Source organism: Lonchura striata, chromosome 5 (genome assembly GCF_050655825.1).
Source record: "Lonchura striata isolate lonStrDom1 chromosome 5, ASM5065582v1, whole genome shotgun sequence".
NCBI lineage: Eukaryota > Metazoa > Chordata > Aves > Passeriformes > Estrildidae > Lonchura > Lonchura striata.
Genome location: NC_140707.1, coordinates 49,416,608 through 49,441,644, shown reverse-complemented (window position 1 = coordinate 49,441,644; position 25,037 = coordinate 49,416,608). Strand labels below are relative to the sequence as shown.

At 35.9% G+C, this 25,037-nt stretch overlaps 1 protein-coding gene across 10 annotated transcripts in view; it reads left to right on the top strand.

Annotated features, from left to right (window-relative positions):
• Window positions 1-25,037, top strand: part of SLC25A21 (solute carrier family 25 member 21) — a 233,236-nt gene that overhangs the window by 204,964 nt on the left and 3,235 nt on the right. For 8 of the 10 annotated variants that reach the window (XM_085582136.1, XM_021542713.4, XM_085582138.1 and 5 more), the window contains 6 exons: window positions 4,859-4,925; window positions 11,122-11,181; window positions 13,637-13,744; window positions 17,777-17,941; window positions 22,927-23,108; window positions 23,927-23,979. In XM_085582136.1, coding sequence (XP_085438262.1) covers window positions 4,859-4,925; window positions 11,122-11,181; window positions 13,637-13,744; window positions 17,777-17,941; window positions 22,927-23,108; window positions 23,927-23,979 — 635 coding nt within the window. The remainder of the gene's footprint in view (window positions 1-4,858; window positions 4,926-11,121; window positions 11,182-13,636; window positions 13,745-17,776; window positions 17,942-22,926; window positions 23,109-23,926; window positions 23,980-25,037) is intronic. The other 2 variants (XM_085582137.1, XM_085582145.1) reach the window with 2 other exon arrangements.

Sequence of the window (25,037 nt, the reverse complement as noted above, 5' to 3'; positions counted from 1 at the left end):
GACACTCAGCCTTCCCTATAGCATACCTCCTCAGCTGGGGAAATTGTTGTAAATGCTGGGATTGAGGGTGGACTAGATGTGTGAACTGGTTAGTGGCTTGCAGCTCTCAAAATAAATGGCTAAATATAAGTCCCTTATTCTCAGTGGTAGGTACTAATTTGTGCTGGCCTTCACTAAGCACTTGCTTGTTTTTCTACGACTTCTGGGAATTTAAAATCTTTTAAAAATCCAGCTAAGTCAACACAAAGTTATATTACAGTTATGTTAAAGTAGTATTGCCCTGTGTCCAGTTATTTATTTTCTATTAGTAATAAATTCACAACATGCTACATAGCATGAAAATGAAAGGTACCTTTTTCCTGACATAAATGAAATTTTAAGCAAAGTTAACTATATTTAGAAATATTTGCTTCCTCTTTTTGAACAACACCCACCTTTTTACAAATCTCTTTGTTTAAATAAAACATTTCATAAAATCTGAAAATTGTGCATTTGTTTCATGTAATTGACGTGGTCATGAAAGCCAGGTCTTTTTTTTATGCTTGGGATAATGCAGAGGTAATGAAAGCAGAATTGGACCTAAGAGGTTTTTTTGTTTCAATTATAAAACAATGTGGGTAAATGCCTTGGGTTTGACAGCAACAAAAGAAAGGGAATATTGTGCTTATGCCTTCAATCAGCTTTATTAGATCCTTAAAGGGAAAATTATGTGAAAGGCAGAGGAAGAAAACAACAAGCTAAGCAAGATCCCAATTTCAGTATAATTCGGAGAAAATAACTGATTTAGGTTGGTCCTCTTGCCAGGGTGAATGACTCAAGGCTTCCAAACAAGAAATGGAAACCAGAAGGATAGGGAAAGCCTGCAAGAACAAATTGAGAAGATGTGATTGACTGTAATGTTTCAAAATCAACTGCTGCAAAGATGAGTTTGGGCTCTTGCCCAGAATACAATTGAATGGTGATGTTCATTTAGACCCTTAATGCTGAAACAAAATAAGATGTAGCTGTGTTTCTGTTAGAAATTTATTTGTTCTTTCCAGTGTCTCTAGCGAGGGATATGATGTCATCTCCTCTTTCTTCTATCAGACCCTGCAGTGATTGCTGTTGCTGCTGTCATAATTTTTCCGAACATCAGTTTTTTGAAGGAAGGCTTGAGTCCAGGTGATAATAGCTCTCAAATATGAAATGTCATCACTGTTCATTAGATGACTTTGAAAAAAATTCATACTCTATGAGTAAATAGGCTAACTCAATTGGCCAAGCAAAGCAGAAGTATAAGATCATTGTTTATGTACTTTTTGACTGGCAAAGCCAGTCAAGTTTTTGTTACTATCATGATAGTTTTTTTAATTATATAAATGGTTCACTCTGCAAAGATTGAAATAACTATCTTTAATGGGTACAATTTGTAAAATGTTATTTGTAAAAGTTGTGGGCAGCTGCTTGTCCTCTACCTCAGGCACAGGAGGTTCTAAAAGCAACTACACTTTATGCAAAAAATTAGTCAGTTGACAATAGGCAGTGATGGAATGGCATTGTCTTCTACTTCCTCCTTTTATTTATTCCTTTCATCTCACTGACTGTGCTTACTAACCTTTTTTCTGTTTCTATTTCAAATCAGGAAGGGAAAAAAACCCTTAACCACAGCTCATAATTAAATACTGAGCTAGCTCTTACCATGTTTACTGAATTACATATTGCATATATGGATGTATATCCTCAACGTTTCATGTGTTTTTAGATTTCTAAACTTAATGTGTTCCATAGGAATAGACCTTAACTCCTTCTTGTCTGTTTTCCATAAAGAGATTTGCTTCCAAATAGGAACGGGGAATAAAGCAGCAAAAGCCACTTACAGATCGCTTCACTTTTTAGGGATTCATAGAACCATGAATATGGTTACTCAGCTCTGCAGATTCTCCTGGTTCACAGCAGAGGTTCCTCCAGCTGAAAGTCTTCAGTGTCAGTCTTACAATAGGCAGATCAGCCTGATATCAGGTGCGGAGTGGTATCTTTGCACACATATCTGCTGCAGTGTGGCTGACCTGGTAAAGAGGACTTTAAACCAGGAGTCCTGGGGGAGGGGGAGTTAGCGCAGCTCTGAGGGAGCGATGCAGAGGCTGCCAAGCAAAGCAGCTGGGGTGAAGTGAACCATGAGGAACACACCGTGAATGAACAGGGCTCAGCTGGGGTCACCTCGAGCACTGAATGTGAGTGAGGAAGTCTCTCTGAAGAGCCTGCACACCAGGGCACACAGCATGGGACATAAACATGAGGAACTGGAGATCCGTGTGCAGCTGCAGGGGCAGGATCTTGTCAGGATCCCAGGGATGCCATGGATGGACTGAGTGCTGCTGTGGAGGGATACAGACCATTTAGGAATGGCTGGCCAGGAAGACAAGGAGGGAGCAACTGGAGTGCATGGAGCTTGGAGTGCCTGAGGTTGAATGATGAGAGTTTATGGGTAAGGATTAAAAAGCAGATCAACAGTGGTGATTTGTTGGTAGGCATCTACTATGGGCTGCCTGACCTGGAACAACAAGAAGATGGGGCCCTGTAGAGACAGCCAGAAGCAGCCTGATGTTTACAGACCCTGATCCTTAAAGGGGAATTCAACTACCTTGATATTTTCTGGAGAGACAACATTGCAGGGCATAAGCAATCCAGCAGCATTAATGATAACTTCTTGATACAAGTGAGAGTCAATGAGAAGTGTTTCATTGGAGCTCTAACACATAAATGAAGAAGGACTCACTGGGGTGATGGTCAAAGCGAGCCTTGGTAGTATTTGCAGCATTTATATGAATTTCATTGTTTTCTTTTGACATGTGACCATGAGGTGGTGGAGTTCAGATCCTGAGAAGAGGGAGCAGGGTAAAAAGCAAGTTCACAGGCCTAGACTCCAGCAGACTGTCACTTATTCAGAGGTCTGCTTGGAAAAGTCCCATGATAAAGGGCTCTGGAGGGAAGAGGGGTCCAGGAAACCTACAAAATATTCAAGGATCACCTCCACTCACGTTCATGCCAGAATGCAGAAAGTCAGGCAAAGATCTCAAGAGGCCTGTGTTGTTGAACAAGGAGCTCCTGGCAAAACTCAAACATAAATGAAAGCATACAGAAGGTGGAAACAGGGACAGGTAACAAGAGAGGAGTATGAGACAGGCTGAACATGCAGAGACTTGGTTAGGGAAATCAAAGCCTACCTGGAGTTGAGCTTGGTACAAGATGCCAAAAGCTTCTGTTAGTGCTTACTGAGGTGGATTGAAAACTGGCTGAATGACCCAGAGGGTGGTGGTCAGTGGTACAAAGTCTAACTAGAGGCTAGTAACTAACAGTGTACTCCAGTGGTTAGTACTAGATCCAGCTCTGTTCAACATCTTCATTAATATTCTGAAAGATGGGGCAGGGTGTACCCTCAGCAAGTTCGCTGATGATTCAAATGTGGGACAGTGGCTGTAATACCAAAGGGTTGTACTGCCAGGCAGGTGGACTTTGACATGCTGGAGAAATGGTCTGACAGGAGCCTCATGGAGTTTGGCAAGGGAAAGTATGAAGTCCTGTGTGTGAGGGAAAATAAACCACACACCACTGTTATATTCAGGGCCAATCAGCTGGAAAGCAGATTTACAGCATAGGACCTGTAGGTCCTCATGGACACTAAGCTAGGCACGAGCTAGCAATATGGCCTGCAAGCAAAGGGACTGCTGATATCCTGGGCTCCTTCAGCAGGCTGCTTTAGCTAACATCAGGTCAAGGACGGTGTTTACTTCATTCTCCCCTACTCAGCACTGGTTAGACCACAGTTCTAACTTTGTTAGAACACAAAGAGTTAATGCATGTGTTAATTTATTAAGCTGTTAGTCAAGAGGTGTCTGGGTGATGTTGTTTAGTGGTTATGGGGTACCAGTGACAGTGCTGGGTTGATGGCTGGACTGGGTGATCTTTAAGGTCTCTTCCAACCTTAATAATTCTATGGTTCTTCTTGGTGATTCCATTAAATGCCTTTCTGAACTCTCACCATGCACTATCCAAGTTAGTGTGCAGGCCTAGCAGACAAGGACTGTCTCTTTTTCGACCCAACGTGGGGATTTTTAAAACTGCTTGTCATTTAAAGCATTCCCAAGACCCAGCATTATGTATCTACACTGACCTTGTAAGCAGAGCTCAGGCAGCCTGCAAATGCCATGTCTGCTGGCATGTAGCAGGTTGTAGATAGATAGATAGATAGATAGATAGATAGATAGATAGATAGAGAGATATATACACACATACAGTGACAAGATAACACCCAAATGTTTTTTTCCAAGATGAAATACATGCGTTCTGTCATGGATCTCTGAATAGGTAACTTGAGTTAAATCTAAGTTGCTAAAAGAAAAAAGCTTCTTATATTTTGAGTCATGTTTAAAATTTAACTTCAAAATATGTCTGAGCTAGCATCTGAAAATGAGAAAGCAGTGGTTTTGTATGCAGCTTGCTGAAGTCACAGGTTTTTCCAAATCTCTATTCAGTTTTTAATACAAACATTGCTGTGCTAAGCAAATTAAAACAATGGAATAATACTTCTTTTTCATTGTCAAAAATGTTCCCCACTTTTAAAATACAATTTCTTGTATTTCAGAAAAAATTGATTGAATTTTTACATATTCATTGCTGATTTCTTTATATCGTCTCACCAGCATATAATTGGTAGCACAGTAGTTGTTTAACAAGTAAACAGAGAGTATCATTATTTGTCTGTATGCCTGGAAATGCTGAAAGATTAGCTGCTTTACTCAAAAGCAAAAATAGAGTTGGTAGCATGTTATTGATAAATTGTTTATCCATACAAAAATAATTTCTTTTTTTTCTTCGATAGATTATTTGGCTTCTACAAAGGAATACTTCCTCCTGTCTTGGCTGAGACACCCAAAAGGGCAGTGAAGGTAAAAACCCCATGCTTCCTCCCTTAAAAGTATAACTGGGGACAGTGGCAGCTGTAAAACATTTTATTTCTCCCCCACTGGCTGAGATTAGAATCTTAAACTTATTTGGCATATTAATCCTCTGATTTTTACTAGGAGGAAAGTTTCCTGTTGATAGCACAATAAAAACCGTCCTTGATTAAGAAGTGTAGGCTAAGTCTCATAAATGTTAAGCTAATTTTGACCTGTGTATCAAATGTTACTGAAAAAACAATTGTCATTATTTTATATTGACAGAATTAATAAAATCTTTTAAGTTATATTTTTGCCTCATAATTGCCTCTGGTTTGCATATTTTGTTTTACTGAAAATGCCTAACAACTTGCAAAACAACTAATGGCTTAATAAATTAACACAAGAAGCCATTAAAGAAGCCACTAATAAGTACTTATTTAGTAGGTTTGAAGTGCTGCCCAGAGTTTTTTTGTGCACCAAAGGGCACTCTGCTCTGTAGTCTATCTTTTTAAGAGATTGAAAATTATAATGGATACAACTCCTTATTGTGCAAAACATTTTACTCCAGCTCTCTTACAGTTATAGATACTTGCCTATTGAAGTGTATTTTCTGCCAAATGCTGATCTGATTTTCTTTTATTATCCTTTATTTTGATTTGTAGAACAGGATTTTAGTAGCATTCCTAAGTAAGATACGTCAATACATAATTTTTTTCAGTTGAGCCATTCAACCTTTTTAATTAAAACCTAATTATTAAGCACATCATTCTAAAGTTCTAAATCTATCAAAGTAGCCATTGTGTTATGAGCAAATATTTCTTAGTCTTTTACTTCAGAACTTTGAAGTTTCCATAGTTGCACCAAATATGTCTAAAAGCAATTATTATACAGAATGTCTTGATTTTCCTTTCTTTATTTTTGTTTTCTTCTTTCTAAAAAGGCTGCATATGATTCTGGTCCTTAGTCTGCAATTAATCATTCACATTCCAATTCCTTTACAGAAGAATAATATTTGTATAAAGTGACAGGATGTGACCTTGTAACAGAATCCTAAAGGAGTTCTGGTAATGTCATCTTCATGTTTGCACTGGCATTTTAGATGCAAGTGACATATGTCACTTATCTCAAAACTATTTAATAAAACAAGGAAAACTAAAGTCCTGTTTAATGGCAAAGTGGCAGTGAGGAATAGATGGGTAATATTTAGAAGATTCCTAATAACTTGCTTTCTTTGTATTGTGATGTTTCCTTTGTCTCTCCATTGAATTTCATTTGAAACAGGATAAAGGAAATCTGACTGTGCTTTTTAGATTCCAGCATATATTTAGTTAAAATACTAACCCATTTGATTTCTCCTACCAATTTGAGTCATTCATAAACTTCAAATCACTTTCCTTTATTCAAATTGATTAAATTGGCTTAAACCCCATGATATTCAGTATAATATAAAATCATGAAAAGATTTTAAGTTGGGAAGGATCTCTGTTCAAAGCGGACCTGACTTCATGGTTAGATCAGGATGTTCAGATGCCTTGTCTAGTTGAATTTTGAAATCTTAAAGGATGAAGACTGCAGCCTCTCTGTGCTCCTCCTCTGTGAAGAATTTTGCCTTATACCCAGCCCAAATCCTCCTGTTGCAACCTTTGTGTGCTGCCTCTCATGCTTCTGTTGTCAGCCTCTGAGAAAATCTGACTCCCGTATAAAATTTGGATGGTGGAAGATCGAATTAAATCACCTTAGCTTTCTTGTCTCCAGGCTAAACAGACTCAATTCTCTCAAAGCTCAGGCCCCTTTAATGTCTTACTTGTCCTCTCTTTGTAGGATTCTTTCTACCAAGTTCTTGGACATTTATGTGAGAGCTGAGTTTTCTGCAAACATGAGAATCAACCTTAAATGCTAAACATGTGAGGATTTTAATTAAATAGTTGAATTATTTTATTATTTACTATATTATATTTTACTATTCCTTTAAATTTACTGCTGTTCCAAGGACATCAGGATAACTTTTTTAAGACATCAGCTGTATTCTACATTAGAAGAATTCAGTGACAGCACAGGGCTGAACAATAAGGCCCTTGTAAGAACCTGTATAATTAAACAATTCAATATAAGATGTCATATGCCAGTACAATTTTTAGCATTCAAAGTGGAATTTGTACATACCCATGCTATGACCTGAAGAGAATCCAGCCTATCTCAGATTTCCACTAACCTTATTTGGCTATTTGAAGTCATTGCTTCCTTTAGCCCACCCTCCAACATTTATTCTTCTAATGGTCTTCCTCAGCTAAACAAGACTCAAGCTGTCCCTTCTCCACTGCCTAAATGACTAGTGAAATTCAGGCCAATGATTCTGAGATTTGAGAAAGTACAAAAGGAAAAGAGGCATTTTCTAGGTTCCAGTAGCTTCTTTTTATGTTTGTAATGAAGTTTTTTGAAAGCTTCTAGTTATAATGTCATAAAAGTATGTAGAGAATAGAAAAGGGAGATTTTGTACTAAGAAATGTACTTGTGTTCCTGAAACATTGTATTTATCTGGTGTGTATTTTTGCAAGTAAAAATAAAGCTATTAAAATGAAGTTATTTAGCCCCAGTTTTGCAGTTAAGTGTTGAAGATACAGCTTCGTTTTTAGTCAACTACGTTCTCATGTCTGTCTTGCTATTTCTTTTTTTTCTCTCTTTTTATTTCCCTTCTAAAAAGAAAGCTGGTATTTCTGGAAGATGAAAAGTCAAAGTTTATAACTTTCTGTTAGATTGAACTTGGAGGAAAGAAATGATGATGCCAATACAATGGTTAACAGATGAACTTTTGGGGCAAATTTATATTGCTCATGTGTTCCCAGACATCTTGTTTCAAGCATATATTTTTATCTTAGAGTTATTGAGACATCTGGTAAGTACTGTGGCTATTTTCTGTGTAACTTCAATTAAAGTGTATCTTTGCCAGATGGACAATATTGGTTACTATATACACAAAAGCATGTTTTAAATACGTTTATTCTGAGAAATTTTTTCTTTGTACAAAGCTATTAACTTAATACAACTGTAGAGGAAAAGACATATTATGCTGTGTTTTTAAAAACATTTTTGGTGGACATATATAAAGTCATATGATACAGTATGAAATCTTTGTTTCTTGAAAAATTGTATGAATACTAGCCACTCTAGTACACCCAGCAACATTTCTATTAAATTTTATTGCTATTGATTTTTTTCTTTTAAAAATTATTTAAAGCATAGTTACTATTAAGTAGTTATTTTATTTATGACTCTAGGAAGCTATTGATTTTTAAGGTAACATTTTAAAGACCAAAAAAATTGCTGGGTAATGTAATTCTGCCTTTATTACAACTATTTTACAGATCTGTAACACTATGGAAAACATTAAGGAATACCAGAAATTCCATTAAAGGTTAAGAGGGTAACAATGTCTAGAAAGATGCTGGAGAGAGAATAAAGCAAATTTTATCACAATAAGAAATTAATTTAGTTCAATGAAGCAGATTACCCTCCCACCTTGTTAGACCTTTATTATACCTTCAAAAAGATAGAGCTAAAGTAACACTTCAATCTTTTTTTGTTATTGTCAAGGCCAATGCAAAAATTTTAAACATATTTGCAAGATGCTTGCAAGATTAATGTTCAATCTTTACACTCTTTGGAGGGCAGTCAAAATCTGGGTCCCAATTCTAGGACCTTTTCTGTAAAGTGATACAGTAATCCCAACTGAGGATATAAAAAAAAAAAATCCATCCAGTGACTAGAGTATCAGCCCATCAGTTTCCAGAATTTAACAACCCAATTTTGCTTATGTATACATATTCCTTCTTGCTTTAAGTCAGAGGCATTATTAACACATTAACACCCAATTCTCCAATGGTTTTGGTATGATTCCAGTGACTTTTTATTTGAAGCAGGTCTTGATTGAAAAATTTTATTGACTTTGCCATAGGACAAGGTTCTAAACAAGTTCAAATGAAAATGTGCTGCTTATTACTTTTGTTCCTGTACATGTAGTTTATGGAATAGCTGTTTTGTTCTGATAGGTCTGTAGTACTGAACCGTGAGGGACAGAGCTTGTCTTCTTTGGCTGAGATTCAGCACAGGCCACACAATCTTTCTCGTCTTAAAAACTCTATTCCCTTATGTTTCTTATGATTCCCACATCTCCATTGGCCTCATGGCTCATTGCCTTCCTCTTGTGGTGAAACAGTTTGGTTTGTCTCGTGCATCAGTGGATGTTGTGTGGACACAATGGTCACAGAATTCCCCAACTTTCCAAGGATCCCACCTGCATTTGAACCAGCTTGCTCGGAACTAATCAGATGTTATAGGTCAACATTGGAAAACAAACAGGAAAGTTAAAAGTCCTGGCTATTTACTTTTGCTAGACTGGGATGTGAAAGCTCTTGTACTAGAAGATATGAACCTGTACTGATGCAGTCTTGGTGGAACTGTGACAGATTTTTGTTCTTCATTCCCATCATACCTGATATGCTGTGTAAAGGCCTCTTTATTTTGCATGCAAAGATGTGAATATTTCTTAGACAGATTACAGGACTCACAAATAGCAAGCTGTGGTTAGGGCCCTTCTGTTGGTCCATGTGTGAAAATTATGTGGAATAACACCTCCAATATTTTTGGTGTTACCTAGAATTCAGATACCTACTCTTTTTAGTCCATAATTTCTGCCATCCTCATGCTAGATCATTTTCACTGGACTCAGATCTGTCTTATGTGATAGCAACTGGATTGCTTGTTCAGTGGCTTCAGTAACATGTTTGCAGAATATGAATTTAAGACACTATGGGGTTTGTTCTATAATCTCCTTCATAAAGTTATTAAACTCTTACCTTCAAACATAAAGAATTTTTCCCCTATTGTTCTTATTGGAAGACTGTTTCAGGACTCTTTTAGTTGCAAGAAAGCTGCATCAGATCTCCAGCCACATTCTGCTTATGAGTATATTTTGCTTTTACACCTAACTTCTTTATGTTACATATCTTCCTTGTTTTTCATTCTCTTGCAATGTCTCTTTTGCAAACTAAACAAGGAAAGCAGTTACTCTCCTTCAGTCTCCATTCTTAAAATAATCTCTAAGTTCTCCTTAATGGTCTGGATAACCGTGTTTTGAATATGATGTATTCCAAGTTTTTTAAATAGTAGCCTCGATTGTGTACTGTATTTCAGAGGGCATCTTCCCAATAATTTGAAAATGTCACACATACTCTTTCTCTAGAGTATATCTTGATCCATGCATCTTAGACTTACAAGGAGCTAGGCAGTGAAAGTGTTTGCCTGTGCCAACAAGAAGCTTCCTCCTGTCTTCAGTGCAATCAGAGTTATTCTAAACTTTCTTCTTGGAAGAACGAATCCGTTCATTTATTATGTGTTGATTTTTATAAGAATTCACAGAAGGTATTCTTAAAACTAATGGGTTTGAGTGTCAAGATATGGTCAGTTGCAAAGTGAGCCATTTGCAAATGTTTGCCTTTCACCATGTTGGTGCAGGTGAATCTGATTTTAATTTTTTCTTTAGATTCAAACCCATGAGTACAGGCCTTCAAGACCTCCTCTAAGGGATTGCAGATGCTCAGAAATATGAAGCACCACTGAAAGCAGACAATTGAATGAAAGATTCATTTGTAAAAAAGAACAGGAAAAGAAATGTGCCTGTTGACAGTAGAAGATTATAAAAATGGCAGAATTTCCATCTTCAAAATCCACAATTATATCTTTCTGATGAGAAGCAGACTAGTGTTTGAGAAATGCAAAAGCAATTTCATCACATTACATTAAGGACATGGGGGTAATTTCTTGAGAAAAATGTAATATCCACTACTACATTTAAACTAGTTTATGAAAGTTAATGCTAGAGAAAATGTTTATAAAAATGTATTTAAAATAGGTCCTATATTATATAAGTGAACTCTTTGATAAAGCATTACTTGAATTGCACTTATCCTGCTATTATGCATGACACACTAATTAAATCAGTTCCAAAACCTGACTTTTTACTCTTGCACATCTAACTCTGCTACAGAGAGTGTGAAATAAAAGTGGCTAAGTTTATTTTGCAGAACTGCATGTAGCTGCTCAGGATATGAGGAAGTGAAACTCCATTGTAGTCTGCTTTTTACTAATTTGTAAAAGTAACTAATAATTTCTTTCAGTTCAATTTCAATCTACCTTCTATTCACAGTTTTTTACCTTTGAACAATACAAGAAGCTACTGGGATATGCGTCATTGCCACCAGGACTGGTATGTATGGATACAGAACTTTGTGTTTTGATGTAGTATGTGTCTGCTGAACAGTCTGTCTCATCTGCTTCCTCCCATAGAAGAAGCCCAAAATTAAAGGGTCCATCTCAATCCAGTTTTTCAAAACAAACTTGTCCTTTGATAAGAAAATATTGATAAGAATATATCAAAATTGATAAGTAATGTTTTATATCAAATGTCCTCGAAATAATTCCCTACAACATCATAACATTCATGAACATGGATAACAACAGCTACCATGGAAAAGTCAGTATACATCTTGTCATTCTTCATTCTTACAAAATTATGAAAAAAGTCAGACATTATCAATATTTATTTATTCATGTCATCATGTCTAGTTTAACACTTCAACCTCACAGTGATATTCTCCAAGGCACCATACAACTGTAGCAAAAAATCCACATAGATCTCAGTCTTATTTTAAAAATTTTATAAAAGAAACATAAGTTATTGGTAAGAAATTGCTACTTCCTTTGAAGTAAATGGCAAAACTCTCTTGTCCATTAGTGGAGTTAGGAATTAATCTTGAGAAATAACTGGTTTTAAAAAAAATGCAGGGCATACAGATACACAGAAATATTTTCATGCAAAGATACAGCTTGCATGTGTAACTGCATTCTCATGTTTAGAACTTAATTCTGCTATTGTGCATTAGGAGTAAAATACTTTTTATAAGAGCTACTGCTTCCTGTGGTGTAAGAATGTAAATCATCGTAAATATCTATTTTTCATTATGATGACATCACAACTTTAAGAAACAATTGATCTTTTTAAGGCTGTGCTATAAAGGTTTTGGTAATTTAAAGTCTTTTTAAAGAGTATTGCTTCCAGTTACATCTCCCTTTAATTGCAGTGAGTGAATGGTCATAGAATTCTATTAACTAGGTTAAAGCAAGTTTCCTCTTCCTCTTAATTATTCCACTGGCCCTATAGCTGTTTGCAATCTCTCCTGTTTTATCTGGTATTTTTCAGCAGTTCTCATTCTTAGGTGTATATAGGAAGACTGATACTTGTTCTCTAGCAAGTGGAAAGAACAGAGCTGAAGGTTCTATGGTACCCCAGCACTTTTTTGGGAGGAAGAAAAATAGGCTGAAAACTTGTAAACATACTATTGCATGTTTGCAAGCTGCCCAAAAGCTGCTGTGATTCATAGAACAGATACAGCAAAGCTTAGAACAATCAGAAACCCCTCACATTTTTGGTGCACTACTGTTACTATAGAAGCATTTTTGGACCTAAAGTAGTGAAGGGAAAAAAGACTGAGGGGGATCCTGATCTAAGCCAGGCAGAATGTTTCTAGGTACCTCAACAGACCTCATATCAATTTATTATTAAAAGACAGATGCATACATACAGCACCATCTTCCTACTGGCTTCAGTCTTGTTGATGATGAAATGTTCCCATCTTACTGGAAATATCAAATTTTTAATAACACACTCCAAAGACAGCAAGACTGGTTCTTGTCCCTGCCCTTCTAACTTTTCCTTCCTCTCTTTCTTGAGCTCTCAGGAGTCCTTGCTCAAATCCCTCTGCGTTAAGTAAGTTTTTTCTCACTCTTGTTTTTTTCCCTTACTATTGGTTTCTTTGAATTTTAGCAAATGGATTCATTATAATGTATTTTGGTCCTGGGACTTTTTTCAGTACCTAGAGAGTTTGGGGATGTTAAGTGAAGGCAGCAAATGTGTAAAGTGATCATTAAATTTAACCCCTCTGAACTTTCTCAATTAATCTAAATATTTTAATACTATTTTTTCTTTTAAAAAAATGAAGGTATTTTAAAATGCTGTGCCATGATGGAAAGCAAAGCAGTGAATATCTCCATATCTATAAGTGAAATGCCACTAGCTTCTGAGTAAATGGAATTAATTCATCCTTGCAATGAACATTTCCCCATGTGCCACTCATGCCCGTATAAATGTTTCTAGGATTTTTAACTACTAGGTGAACTTCTACTTGTGCCATTTGCTTAAGTACTGAACTATTTTAGTTGTTTACATGTATTTTAAGGTAATATGTTAGTGTTATGTGCTTAATGCTCAGTTTAGAGATTTTTTTTTCTAGTGCTTCATAACTGCACTTACATTTGTGTTATTATTCAGAGTTTACCCAAAGATAACATGAGGACATTCTTTTGCCACTTTTTCCATGTTTGCATAATCATTTGGTACTGTATTTTCCCTTCCAGCTGAAAAGAGAATACATGGACATGGAATGCTATGATATTTTGGTTTGATTGTTTTGGAATATGGTTTATGGCTATTGTCGTATTGTCTTCATGAACTGTCAGCATCTATCAAGGGCTCAAGTTGTTTAGCAATAGAATACTGCTGCATTACTGTAATTTTGCAGTTTGCATTGTGTCCCTTGGTTTCACCATCTGATGTAGAGAAAGTATTACTCCTTAATACTCAATTTTCATTTAAACTTTCCTAGGCATTTGCAGTTGCTGGCTTGGGATCTGGGTTGACAGAGGCAGTTGTGGTTAACCCATTTGAAGTAGTGAAAGTTACCTTACAGACCAATCAGAACTCCTTCACAGAGGTAGGAAAACTGCTTCCTTCTCCTTTTTCCATTTTTTTGGACAAAATGCACTTTGGGGCTCATATTTAGAGCAGAATGTCTATAATATATTGGTGGATGCAAATGATTTCCCCACAAGCTCAACAGAAATGGAAGAGACCCAATAGACAATGTCTTCAAGTATGCAGAGATGCATGCAGTACTGTCAGAGGCATCAGCATCTCCCCTGTAAATATTCTGTGCCTGAAATGCACCCTCATCTCTCCCAATCAGCCAGCAACCCAGCACTGTGAGGAATTGTAACCCAGGAGTACAAATCTGAGCCCCTTGGACACAGCACAATTACCCCAGCAGGCTCCAGATTTCAAGTGAGCACTGAAGGTTAGCATAAAACACCATGGCCCTGTGCCCTAGACAGAGTCCAGCTGCTGTATTTTATGCAATGTTTCTTGGATGAAATTACTTACAAGACTTCACTTTTATTAGCACAAACTGGAAAATTGTTATATAACAAGTACATTGATAATTTAAATTCTTGCTTAACTTCAGACTTTTGTTATTCAAATATTGTTTCATCCAAAGAAGTCATTGTACAAAACATTGTCCATGACTCTGGGTACTGCTGAAAGGGCAAAAATATTAAACTGGAAAACAGTGATTCATGAAAATCAAGTGTTCTCAGGAATACACTAGCTTCTATTAATTTTAATGCAGAACATGTTCCAGGATAAAGGGAAGGAAGGCAGTAATGAAGTTCTTTTTTCCTTTTCTCATTTAATAAACATAAAAATTGTCATATCATCTTTTGAGAAATCTTTTGAGAAATCAGCTGTACCATGGTAGAAGTGCCAAGTCATATAAGCGTTCACATGAAAAGGTTGGCTGAATCCCTGGTGGGACATGATTTTTGCATATTCTACTATAATGTTTTGACTGAGTTAGTACTTGCATGCCTTGTAGAGCTCGTCTGCATAAATTGAACAGTTTTGGGGGGTGTACAGTAAAGAGATTTATGGCCTGACCATTTACATAATCTGTTGGGGCCAAGTTCCTCAGGTACACTCTGGAAAAATACAGCTACTGATTTCCAAATATCATAAAGTAACTGGTTCCTACTCCATAAGTAACCCAGAAAAGCATTTTCTTCTAGAATAAATTTTAAAATGTTTGGTAAACTCCTGTTTGGTTCTTAATGCATATGAAAGATATATTTATTTGCTGCAAGTCCCCAGTCTAGACAATTTTTAAACTTGGGCAGCAAAGCCACTAAACAGACAAATACTGCAGAGCAGGAGTAAAATGTTTAGGATCCTGGAAGGAGAGAGACTGAAAGTAGGAAAAAGCAATATGCGAGAGGATCTGTCTCTCAAGAAGATGATGTGATAAAAATTATGAACTATCACTGCTCCAGCAGTAGTGAACTAAGCAGATATTCTTGATCTTTCTGCTTCACAGTTGTGAAGATGTAATCATCCTAGCTTTAAAAACCCTCTGCTTTTAAGTATAAACAAACCACCATTATATTTTGAACAAACTATTCCTTGTAAAGTTGCAAAAGACCAATGTATCCTTTCACTTCATATGTTTTAATTTTTTCTCTACTGCAAAATTTATAACAAAGTCTGGGGTGGTTTAGTTTGTAAATTTTAGCCAATTATTTCCTTTAGTTACAGAATCCCTTGATCACCTTCAGAATAATACAATAATCAAACTGTAGCTGTCCAAAATAATTCTGAGTTTTTTTTGTTCAGGTGAATATTCTCTAATTTAATTTAAATGCAAAATTTCACAAAATTCAAATAATAGTATATTATTAAACAAATAAAATGGTGACAGAATGGTATTTGGACTCTACTAGAAACCTAGTTTACATTGAAAATATTACCTACTTGCTCTAGGGAGAAAAATCCAAGATAAATTAAGTTCTTTAATCACAAAGATTGTTATATCACAGACGTTAATTTTTAATATATCTTTCTAAAGTGTTAAAACATCAAAATTTGCTGTAAATTAGAAAAAACTCCAGTGACTTAATACTTTGACATCAAGTTCTCTTTAAGAAAATGTTAAAGAACATTCCACAATAAAGCATGTAAACTCAAGCCCATTGGAAGAAGCATGTCCAGAGGTTATATTATACAGCATAAGGCATTACCATGCACTGTTTTTCTAAAAGGTTTAAGTAAAGTGTGTACCTATCCCATTGTGGAGCTTTCATACTACATGATGAAACCTAAAGCAGTTCACATAGTTCTTTGACTATTGTATAGAAATAATAAATATATCTTGTTTAAAAGGAACAAGGAAGAGCATGAGCACATACACTCACACCCAGACTCCAGCACACCCCCAAAGCAAATATTCACACCCTGCGGTGACAGCTGAATTGTTCTGTGGTAGCAGATCATCTTTCCAGGGTTGATAGATTTAAAGAGGAAGGCCACTATAAATCACGTATCAGCCCTTTTGTAATGTGGATTGCTGTGGGTAAAAATAGTGGTGGCTTTTTGTTAAAGTAGACTGCAAGAAGTCCAACACTATGTTGCTTCATTTTCTTTTTCTTTTTTTTTTTTTCCCTTTCCCTGTGGCACTGGATAACTCACTGGCTATAGAAGTTGGTGTGATGATGAAAATCTTCTCACCTGACATAAGAGTTATGATTAATTAAACAAATACAATTTCTGCCGTATGATGAGAAGAATCTGACTCCAGATTCCACTGAACAGGTCTATATTAAATTAGAGTCAACAGCTGTGTAAATGCATTAACTACAGATGTTTGTACAATAAATTCCTCTGTCTAAGGTCCTTCCATCATCAATGATGAACCGCAGACCTTCTATGGCTTGGTCAGTTGACATGATGACACCTCCTTTGGTAAAAGGGAAGTGCTGCCAGAGTCCTCTTTGTTACTAAAGGACTGAAAAGGGAAGTCAGGTGTAGACATTGCATGTGTCTATATTTGGATTTATTAATCCCACCTCAGATGTTCAGCAAGTGATAGGCTTCCCCTCTGAGGCATGAGTAAATCCACACTCAAGACAAGGGATACTAAGGGATACCTTAATATTGAAGGTTGCTGTATTATTTCTTAAAGATCTAATGTCCATTTTGGAGCACAAAAAAGGATGTTATTGTTAGCACCCATGTTTAGTATCTCCATTTTAGAATAGATTCTGACTTGAATTCTTGGGAGTAGATAGAAAAGTAAACTCTAGTAAAATATATGCCGAGCATTAACAGGGTAATATTAGTTGCAAAATATGAAAAAACAAAATGAAACTTTGTATTAAAGATTAAGCTCGTTGGTCACCTAAAAAAGCAGTCATATGCTGGGTCAGATATAGTAGCATCATTTGTCTGATGCTGTTGATCTACCACAGTGATATTTTGAAATGGAAAGCTATTAAACAAATAAGTGTATTGAAATTAGTGGTATTCATACTGGTGTAGTAAAAAATTTGTCTATATTTTCATGTTTGAACCTCCTAGTGGAAGTCATGTTTTGCCTTTCTAATTATAGATTTGATTACCCAGAGCTTTATGGCTTTATGGCTTTTTTTTGCTTTATGCTTTGGAGAAAGCCAAACTCTATTCAACAACTTTTTGAAAGTAATATTTCTATAAGGCTACCAAAAATGTAAAATATTCAGAAGGGGAATAGGTAATCCTGAATATCACAGTATATTCAAAAAAAGATCAAAGATGCATGTAGTCAGGCAGATTCTGTCTGATATGAGGGAGTTTCTTCCTTTTTGCCTTTTATGAAATGAAAATCTGTTACAGTACTACTCTTTTACAGTACTACTCTTTTACAGTACTGAAGTCCTGCTTTCATCTTATTCTGCAATCAGAAAAATGAGGAATCTTTTTTTAATTAAAGTTGTGGTTTTTATTGGTCACAGGAAGGAGAAAATAACAAATACGGTGATCCTTATTATAAAATTACAAGAATTGGGAACACTGTGTTTGTCAACAGCATGGAAATGATGCTTTGTTTATTGTTTTCTTTTTGCAAAGATGATCTCTTCCTTCTTTTGCTTAACTTGTGTAGCAACCATCTAGCTTTGTTCAAGCTCAGCAGATCATTAAAAGCGGTGGTCTGGGCTTCCAAGGACTCAACAAAGGCCTTACTGCAACACTGGGCCGTCACGGAGTTTTTAACATGGTTTACTTTGGATTCTACTTCAATGTGAAAAACATTCTTCCAGTCAATAACGTAAGTTCTTCATACAATGCAATAGACAATCAGATAAGAAGTTTGACATTTTCATTCACACCCTATTTATATGTGCAAAGCTGTGGTATTTAGTGATAAACAGTGACTAACCTAGTTCTGTCTTGCAGAAATCCATAGCATTTTAATGGAAGCAAATTAAGGACTCGATCGTCTCACTTTTTAAGTAAAGTTGAGTGTAGTCATATTTGAATTATTGTTTTTATGAATGTCCCTTTATAGCAGGGTACCAGTGCAAAAAGGCAGCAAATGTGCTTATGTTGGGTATGTATGCAAATTTTTTTGTGGCAAACTGGCTTAGAAGAGAAATATCAGTTTCTAGAACTTCTGTCAGTATTCACATAGGGGCTAAGCTTGCAGAGGTGGCTGAGCTGAAGGATGTAGGTTATTCTGGGCAGGCACTGGACCTATTTATTCAAAAGAGAGTTCAACCTAGTATTGAAGGATGACAGGGAAGTTTCATCCTTATGGGAGGGAGATAGTCCAAAACAGGATGTAAAGAGTCATGCACAGGGACTTTATATAATTTATAATTAAATTAAAAAATCATTATAGCTGTAATTTCACTTAAAGAATTTTGATAGTCCTATATTACTTTAAATAACAAAGGAAGCAAACATTCCCTTTACAACAAAAGGAAATTTTACAAATGAAAACGTGGTCATATCAGCAACTTTCTAAATGACTGTGTGAGAAACAACTAATGGTTTATTAATGATTCCAGTATGCTACTTACTGAAGTCTGTTTTCACTAATGTGATTTTTACATGATGACAGTTAAACAGTCACAGGTGTAATATGTAGTGATATACATGTAAGAAGGTGCCATTCACATCAAAAGGGATCGGTTTCTATTCCCATATGAAGTAACACCTCTTTTTTTTCTGCACTTCTGAGTAGCCTGGTATTTTTGTTGGCAACGTTGTGTAAATGGAGAAAACCTCCACTTCTTATTTGGAGATTATTACAGTAAATTGAATTGTTCAGGAGCAGCTGACCCACAAGTTTCTACAAGTTTCTTACAGTGTATCTAAGCATATTTTACAGTGTACTTTAGTCACACATTCTAAAAATTCAAGGCACAGGCACAGCTTGTTACTAAGATGGGAGCAAACACTTCTGTGTTGATCAAAAGATTAAAAATTTATAATCACTATACAGAATATTCAGGAAAATATGCAGGTAAGGACAGAGACTAGTGTGTAGCTTTTATGGGAATCACGGGAAATGTTCTTTCATAGGAATTGAATAGTAATAGTGTTTGGCATAAGTATGCTTTCCTAGCCTTTCAGATTTCAAAAAATAGGAAACAAGTATTACATTATTAGAAAGATTCATAGCTTTATGATCTAAAGGAAATTAGTACTTTATACAGATTTTGTATAATGCATAAACATTTTAACATTACAACAGGGGTTTAAATATATGTAGAAAACAAAAGGGAAAACACTTCAGTGTCAGCCGGTGTCCCAGCTGTCTTCAAATATTAGCAAAATCAAAAAGCAATTTAATCAGTGTGGGATTAACTGCAAATAATTGGTGAGGTTTGCCTGGTGCTTAACCAGTGCACAGTGCCTTACATGGTGGCTTGCACAGTGGCTAATCTGTGCTAGTAAATGGAGTGGCAACGCTGAAACTCAGCCGCCTGTGCTGTTAAACATTCCCTGGCACAGCTTTGGCCCTGGCCAGCCAGCACAGTTCCCGGGTGTGGCTTAGGAACCAGCGAAGGCAAGGAGCCCTTGCTAATGGGCTGGCTTCATGCAGCCAGTTTTGAATGGTGATAGCATTCTGTAGTGCTAATAAAGCTAAGAGGACTCTCTAGGCCAGCCAGCATCAGTGGCATAGACAGTCTGTACAGAGAGATATAGCCAATAATTCTGATCAAACTCCCATTAACATCAATGCAAAATTCACTCTGAATTTAAGACATAGATCAGGCCTCATCTGGCTGGTGCTAGCCAACATTATGTCTCAGGTACTTATGTGCATTGAATTTCACTTCAGTGACTGCTAAATGGAAGTATTTGACAATAATTTATGACTTGTAACAAATCTCTCCTGTCAGTGGGCAGGTACTAGAGTCTTACAGTTGTCAAACCTATAGAAGGAATTTGGTAGAAGTTGGTTTGTAGTTAGTCTGAAAAATATTAAACAGTTCTTAATTTGTCTAGATTTCTCACATACTTGATTTCATTACAAAATCTAGTTTGTTAACTTTGTATATTTTGCCAGAAAAAAAGTCTTAAAGCCAGTCTTGTAATATTGACAATTACATTAAAATTATAATATATAAAAATTATAAATTATAAAAATTAGAATACTACACTTGGGAAATAATTTTGACTATTGACTATGTATTTGCTGTCCATCATCTGTAACATAAGTGGAAAATGTATTAAAATCTTTGAATGAGCCTTTTAGCTGTCAGCTAAATCATGCATTACATTTGCATCCCAGTTAGGGATGTTTGCTGCCTATTTTGCCAAAAACAATAAATATTGTAGGTTAAGTGGTCAAATGGTATCAATGACATGTGTGGGTTGTAAATATCCATAATGAATAATTTTTCATACTTTGTCTATTCTGCTAAACAGATCATTTACAGCCAACCTTGTGCTTTGTTTACTGAAAATTGAATAAGCCAGATTTCTTTCAGTGGCCATTAATGTACCATCCATAGAGAATTAGTACCTATGCCTCTACCCCATCAATGAAATTATTTTTCAAATGGCATCTACTTTTATAATGCATTTGATAGGTGTCCAGCAGCCTTCACTTTGCAATTTTTATCATGATTAGATTTGCTTTTAAACATTAGTTTCATTTAAATCTTTGCTAACTACCACTTCCAAGTGGCTGCCACATTTCTCAGCAGTATGAAATTTCCTCACACCAGTTAAAAGCCCTCTTTGAAATGTGGCCAACTGCAGGACTCATGTCAAGTTGGGCACTGCCAGCCCCAGCCTGCAGTGGTGCCTCCTGTTACAAGGGCTGCTGCATCAGACCAGGGCACTGAGCAGTGCATTGTCTTGAAAGGGGCTCTGAACATCCACAGGCAAAGAAGAGATGGGAAACCCAGATGGTCTGTTCAGCTTGGTGAGTAAAATAGCAGACAATAATTTTATTTTAGTAGCTTTTAGATCCATGCCAACATAGAAGTTTTATGTAGGAAGAGAGAGTGGAAAGTGGATGTGGTGCAATGGACTGGAAGAACTAGTAAGCCAAGGTGATTTAGAAGAAGACAGAATCAGAAGGAGTAGTGGAATAACCTCAGAGTCGCTAAGCTCAGCTTTTAGAAAAAGATTACTTTTAATTTTTGACACCTAAATTTATATTGAATTTTTATACTAATGACATTATCCAGATATTACATTGATGGCTTTCATAGAAAAATCTTTCCCATGAGGTTTATGATAAAAAAATCAAGTTATAGAAAACTGGCGTTGACAACTGTACATTTGGTTAGTCTAGTTTTGTGAATGGGCAAAAGGGGTCTTCTTCTCTAGATACTAGAAACATTGGCTTTATTCTATTTGCATTTAAATCACCATATGTACAGAATCAATGGTTTTGGGTTTTTTTTTCTAAGATCTTTGCTTAAAAAAGAGCTATAATTCTTGGATGACGAGCTATTCTATTTTTTTAAGTTATTAATCAGTATGTTTCATGTTTTATGAAATCAAGGCATGAGATTTTCTGCAAGTAATAAAGAGCTCTGTTGATTCTGACATTTCTTTCTTAACACCTGTATGGGCTTCATCCAATGTATATTATAGAAGTTTTAATTTATTTTTCTTGTTGCTAATCTAGAAACAAAAACTTCTTTCTTGGTTTCTTTTTCATTTAAGAACATACAGGTTTAGAAAAAAAAAACTGTCTTATTTTAACATTATGCTGATGTTATAACATGACAAGATCCTTTGTTATTTTAATGATGATTTTCTATAACTAAAGCACCTTCATGACAAAAGTAAGCTGCATATAAAAAATCTGATGTAGCAAAAAAGTGTCCTGTTAAAAACCAATAGCAAAACTAAATTATATGAGTAGGAAATGTTCTGAAACACACTTGCCTGTGACTTCCACTACTTAGAGAAATAGGATTAAACCTGCTTCAAGGGACTTTGAGTCCCAGATAAACCCTGGGTTCTTTGATGTCATTGAAATGCCAAAGTAGGAGGTCTTTCTAAAAGATCAAATAAAACCCAGTTGAACTGTGAACTGTGAGTGAGCAAAGAAGTTTTTAGATGCATTTCTAATCTACTTCTAACTTTAACCGTGTGCATATAGTAGGGTTCAGAAACAATCTGTTGTAAATTCTTCAGCCAATTAGCTGAGTGAATTACCACCGTTTATAATGCGCAGAACGTGGAGGCTCTCTTGCCGTTGTGCCGAGTTGGATTGTTAATAACAGGAAGCTAGCACTTCTCAGTACAGTGGATCAGCTACATGTGAAAATAAATGTAAAAAACCTGGAGGGGAATGGCAGCAGACTGAGATTAGTCTTTATTTAATTTAGCATTTGGGGGTCCAACACACAAATGAGTGTTTTAGTAGGCTTCATGGTGGAAGTTGCTGTCATTTGTAAAATATTCTGGCCAATTAGCTAATAGTGTGCTTGGATTTCTCCTGTTTTGATACAGTAATACTAAGTACATTGTGAAGCCCAATTATACAAATCATCCCCATATGCCATACCAGTCTTTCTTTATGAACTGTGTTTATAAATCCTGTGTGAGGAAATGTGTACTTCAGCAATTTAGACCATGTGTAAAAACATAGCCAATAGGATTGTCAAGAAAACAAGTTCCAGCATAGGAAATCCTAATGTGTTCCGCTAAAATAACACGAGTGTGTTGTGTGATTTTTCTGATTAAATGCTTATTACTTTATAGTGCTTAACCTGCACAGGTCTTTCCATTTCCCTTTTTATTCTTTGTTTCCTTTTTTTTTTTTTTTTTTTGTAGGATCCAAATTTGGAGTTTTTGAGGAAATTTGGAATTGGGCTAGTCTCAGGAACAATAGCCTCAATTATTAACATTCCTTTTGATGTTGCAAAAAGTAGGATTCAAGGACCACAGCCAGTTCCTGGAGAGATCAAGTACAGAACCTGTTTTAAAACTATGGCAACAGTCTATAAAGAGGAAGGGTAAAACATTCTTATTTTAAAAAATGTTCAGATATCTGTTTTGGTTCATATGGGTCCATAAAACCATGTTGTTGTATTTCAGATTTGATGAGGACCATTAAGCCACCCTGAACTCACATATCAAAAGAGCCCAATCTAGCATTTTAAAAATTTATTTTAGAATTACAAGGACATACCTTCCTAGTACATATGTACTTCTCCAAAAGATTTACAAACTGATTATCACATTGTCAAAATTTATGTTCCCCGAGTAAATACTTCATATATCTCATGTGTAAATTTTTCAACTTTTCATTTTGTAAAAGGAAAATGTGAACATAAAAAGGACTATTTCTCAATTTAATCTAATTTTAATTATGCAGGCCTCGGTACCTCTAAAATTATTGCTGAAATAATTAAACTGAGGACAGATCTTTGTGGTAATAACATTTTCCAACTTTTAAAAATATTTCTCAAGTGGTGACTGAGCTGTGGCTTTGATATGCAATTATATCAGTCATTTTGTCCCTATATGAAGCTGTTGTTAACAGACTTGTCTTGAAAGTAAACCCATCTCACTGATTAAAGTCATATTTCTGATTGGATAGGCTCACAACATTGCTTTTGTGACTGAACATTGATTAACTTTTTCTCTTCATCTGATCTGCCTCTGTAAAATGTTAAAATCCAGATACAGCCTGCTATTGAACATGTGTAATTTCAAATAATTGCCTCTAAGTGCTCTGCCAGCATTTTAACAAACATATGCTACAATTCCGTTCTTCTTTTAGAGCAAGAATATTGTTTGAAATGTTTTGTTTGTTATTCTTCTGCTACAGATTTCTGGCTCTGTACAAAGGCTTGCTTCCCAAGATCATGAGGCTCGGTCCAGGTAATTTTCCTTCTGTTATTTCTATTTTGCTTTTTTCTTGTTTTCACATTTTTTCAGTTTCTTGAGAAAATGTAGTAAATATCAAATAAATTAATCAAAATATCTTTCACTTTGAATGGTTTATTTTTAAAATAGCATTACCTAGTAGTACAACAGATGGATTTGGCTAAATATGTGTCTAAAAAAATAATTTACACATATACACCAGAGAATTGCAGATCCAAGTGCTGGTTTGTGCAACTCTTTTGTTTATAAACAAACCGAAGTACATGCAAATGACAGAAGTGTAAAACTTTTGGAAGTTTCTTTAAGTTTCCTATTCCTTCTAATGTGATCTTTTGAGTTCCTTAGCACTATTCCATACCTATGTGAAGTCAGCCTAAAATGCAGGTTAGAGTCTCTCCATAAAATGCACTCAACTAGTCAAGGCACAGCTCAAGCATATCAAATTCCAGTTAGTTTCTTCTCCTATTTTCTATGGGGGCAGACACTAAAAAGCTGATAGCAGATCTGGGAAGAGACTTGTATGGCCCTGGAAAACTAAGAGGACAAGGATATCTTAAAACTGGGGTTGTTGCTTGACCCTTTCTTACTAATTGTTACTCCAAATGTGGGAGCATAGTGGTTGAAAGCTGTATCTTCTTTGGCTTTTAGAGTTTGTTTTTTTTTTCCTGACTGGTTTTGATTAATCATGAAAGCAAAGCACTGGGCCCTCAGACTTTGTCAGCCCACAAAGGCAGTCTGCATCAAAAAAGAGCAGAAGTCCCATGAAATTGTATTTCCAGTTGTTCAAGCTGGTTGTTTAATATGCAAGAACACACATAGGTAAAGCAAGTAGGTACAGAGTCTGTTCTGCAGTATAAAGGAGGCATTAGGTTTGTCTGTAAATGTTTGCACATCCATTCCATCTGGCTAAGTACTAGACCGTGCCTGGTTATTGCGCAGGGTGAAGAAGAAGGTGGGGAGGGGAAACAAGGAGCTCTGTAGCTAAAAGCCTTTTCCCTCACACTCCAAAGGTACTAGATTGCATACAAGACAAAGAGAAGGCAGTGTTTAGC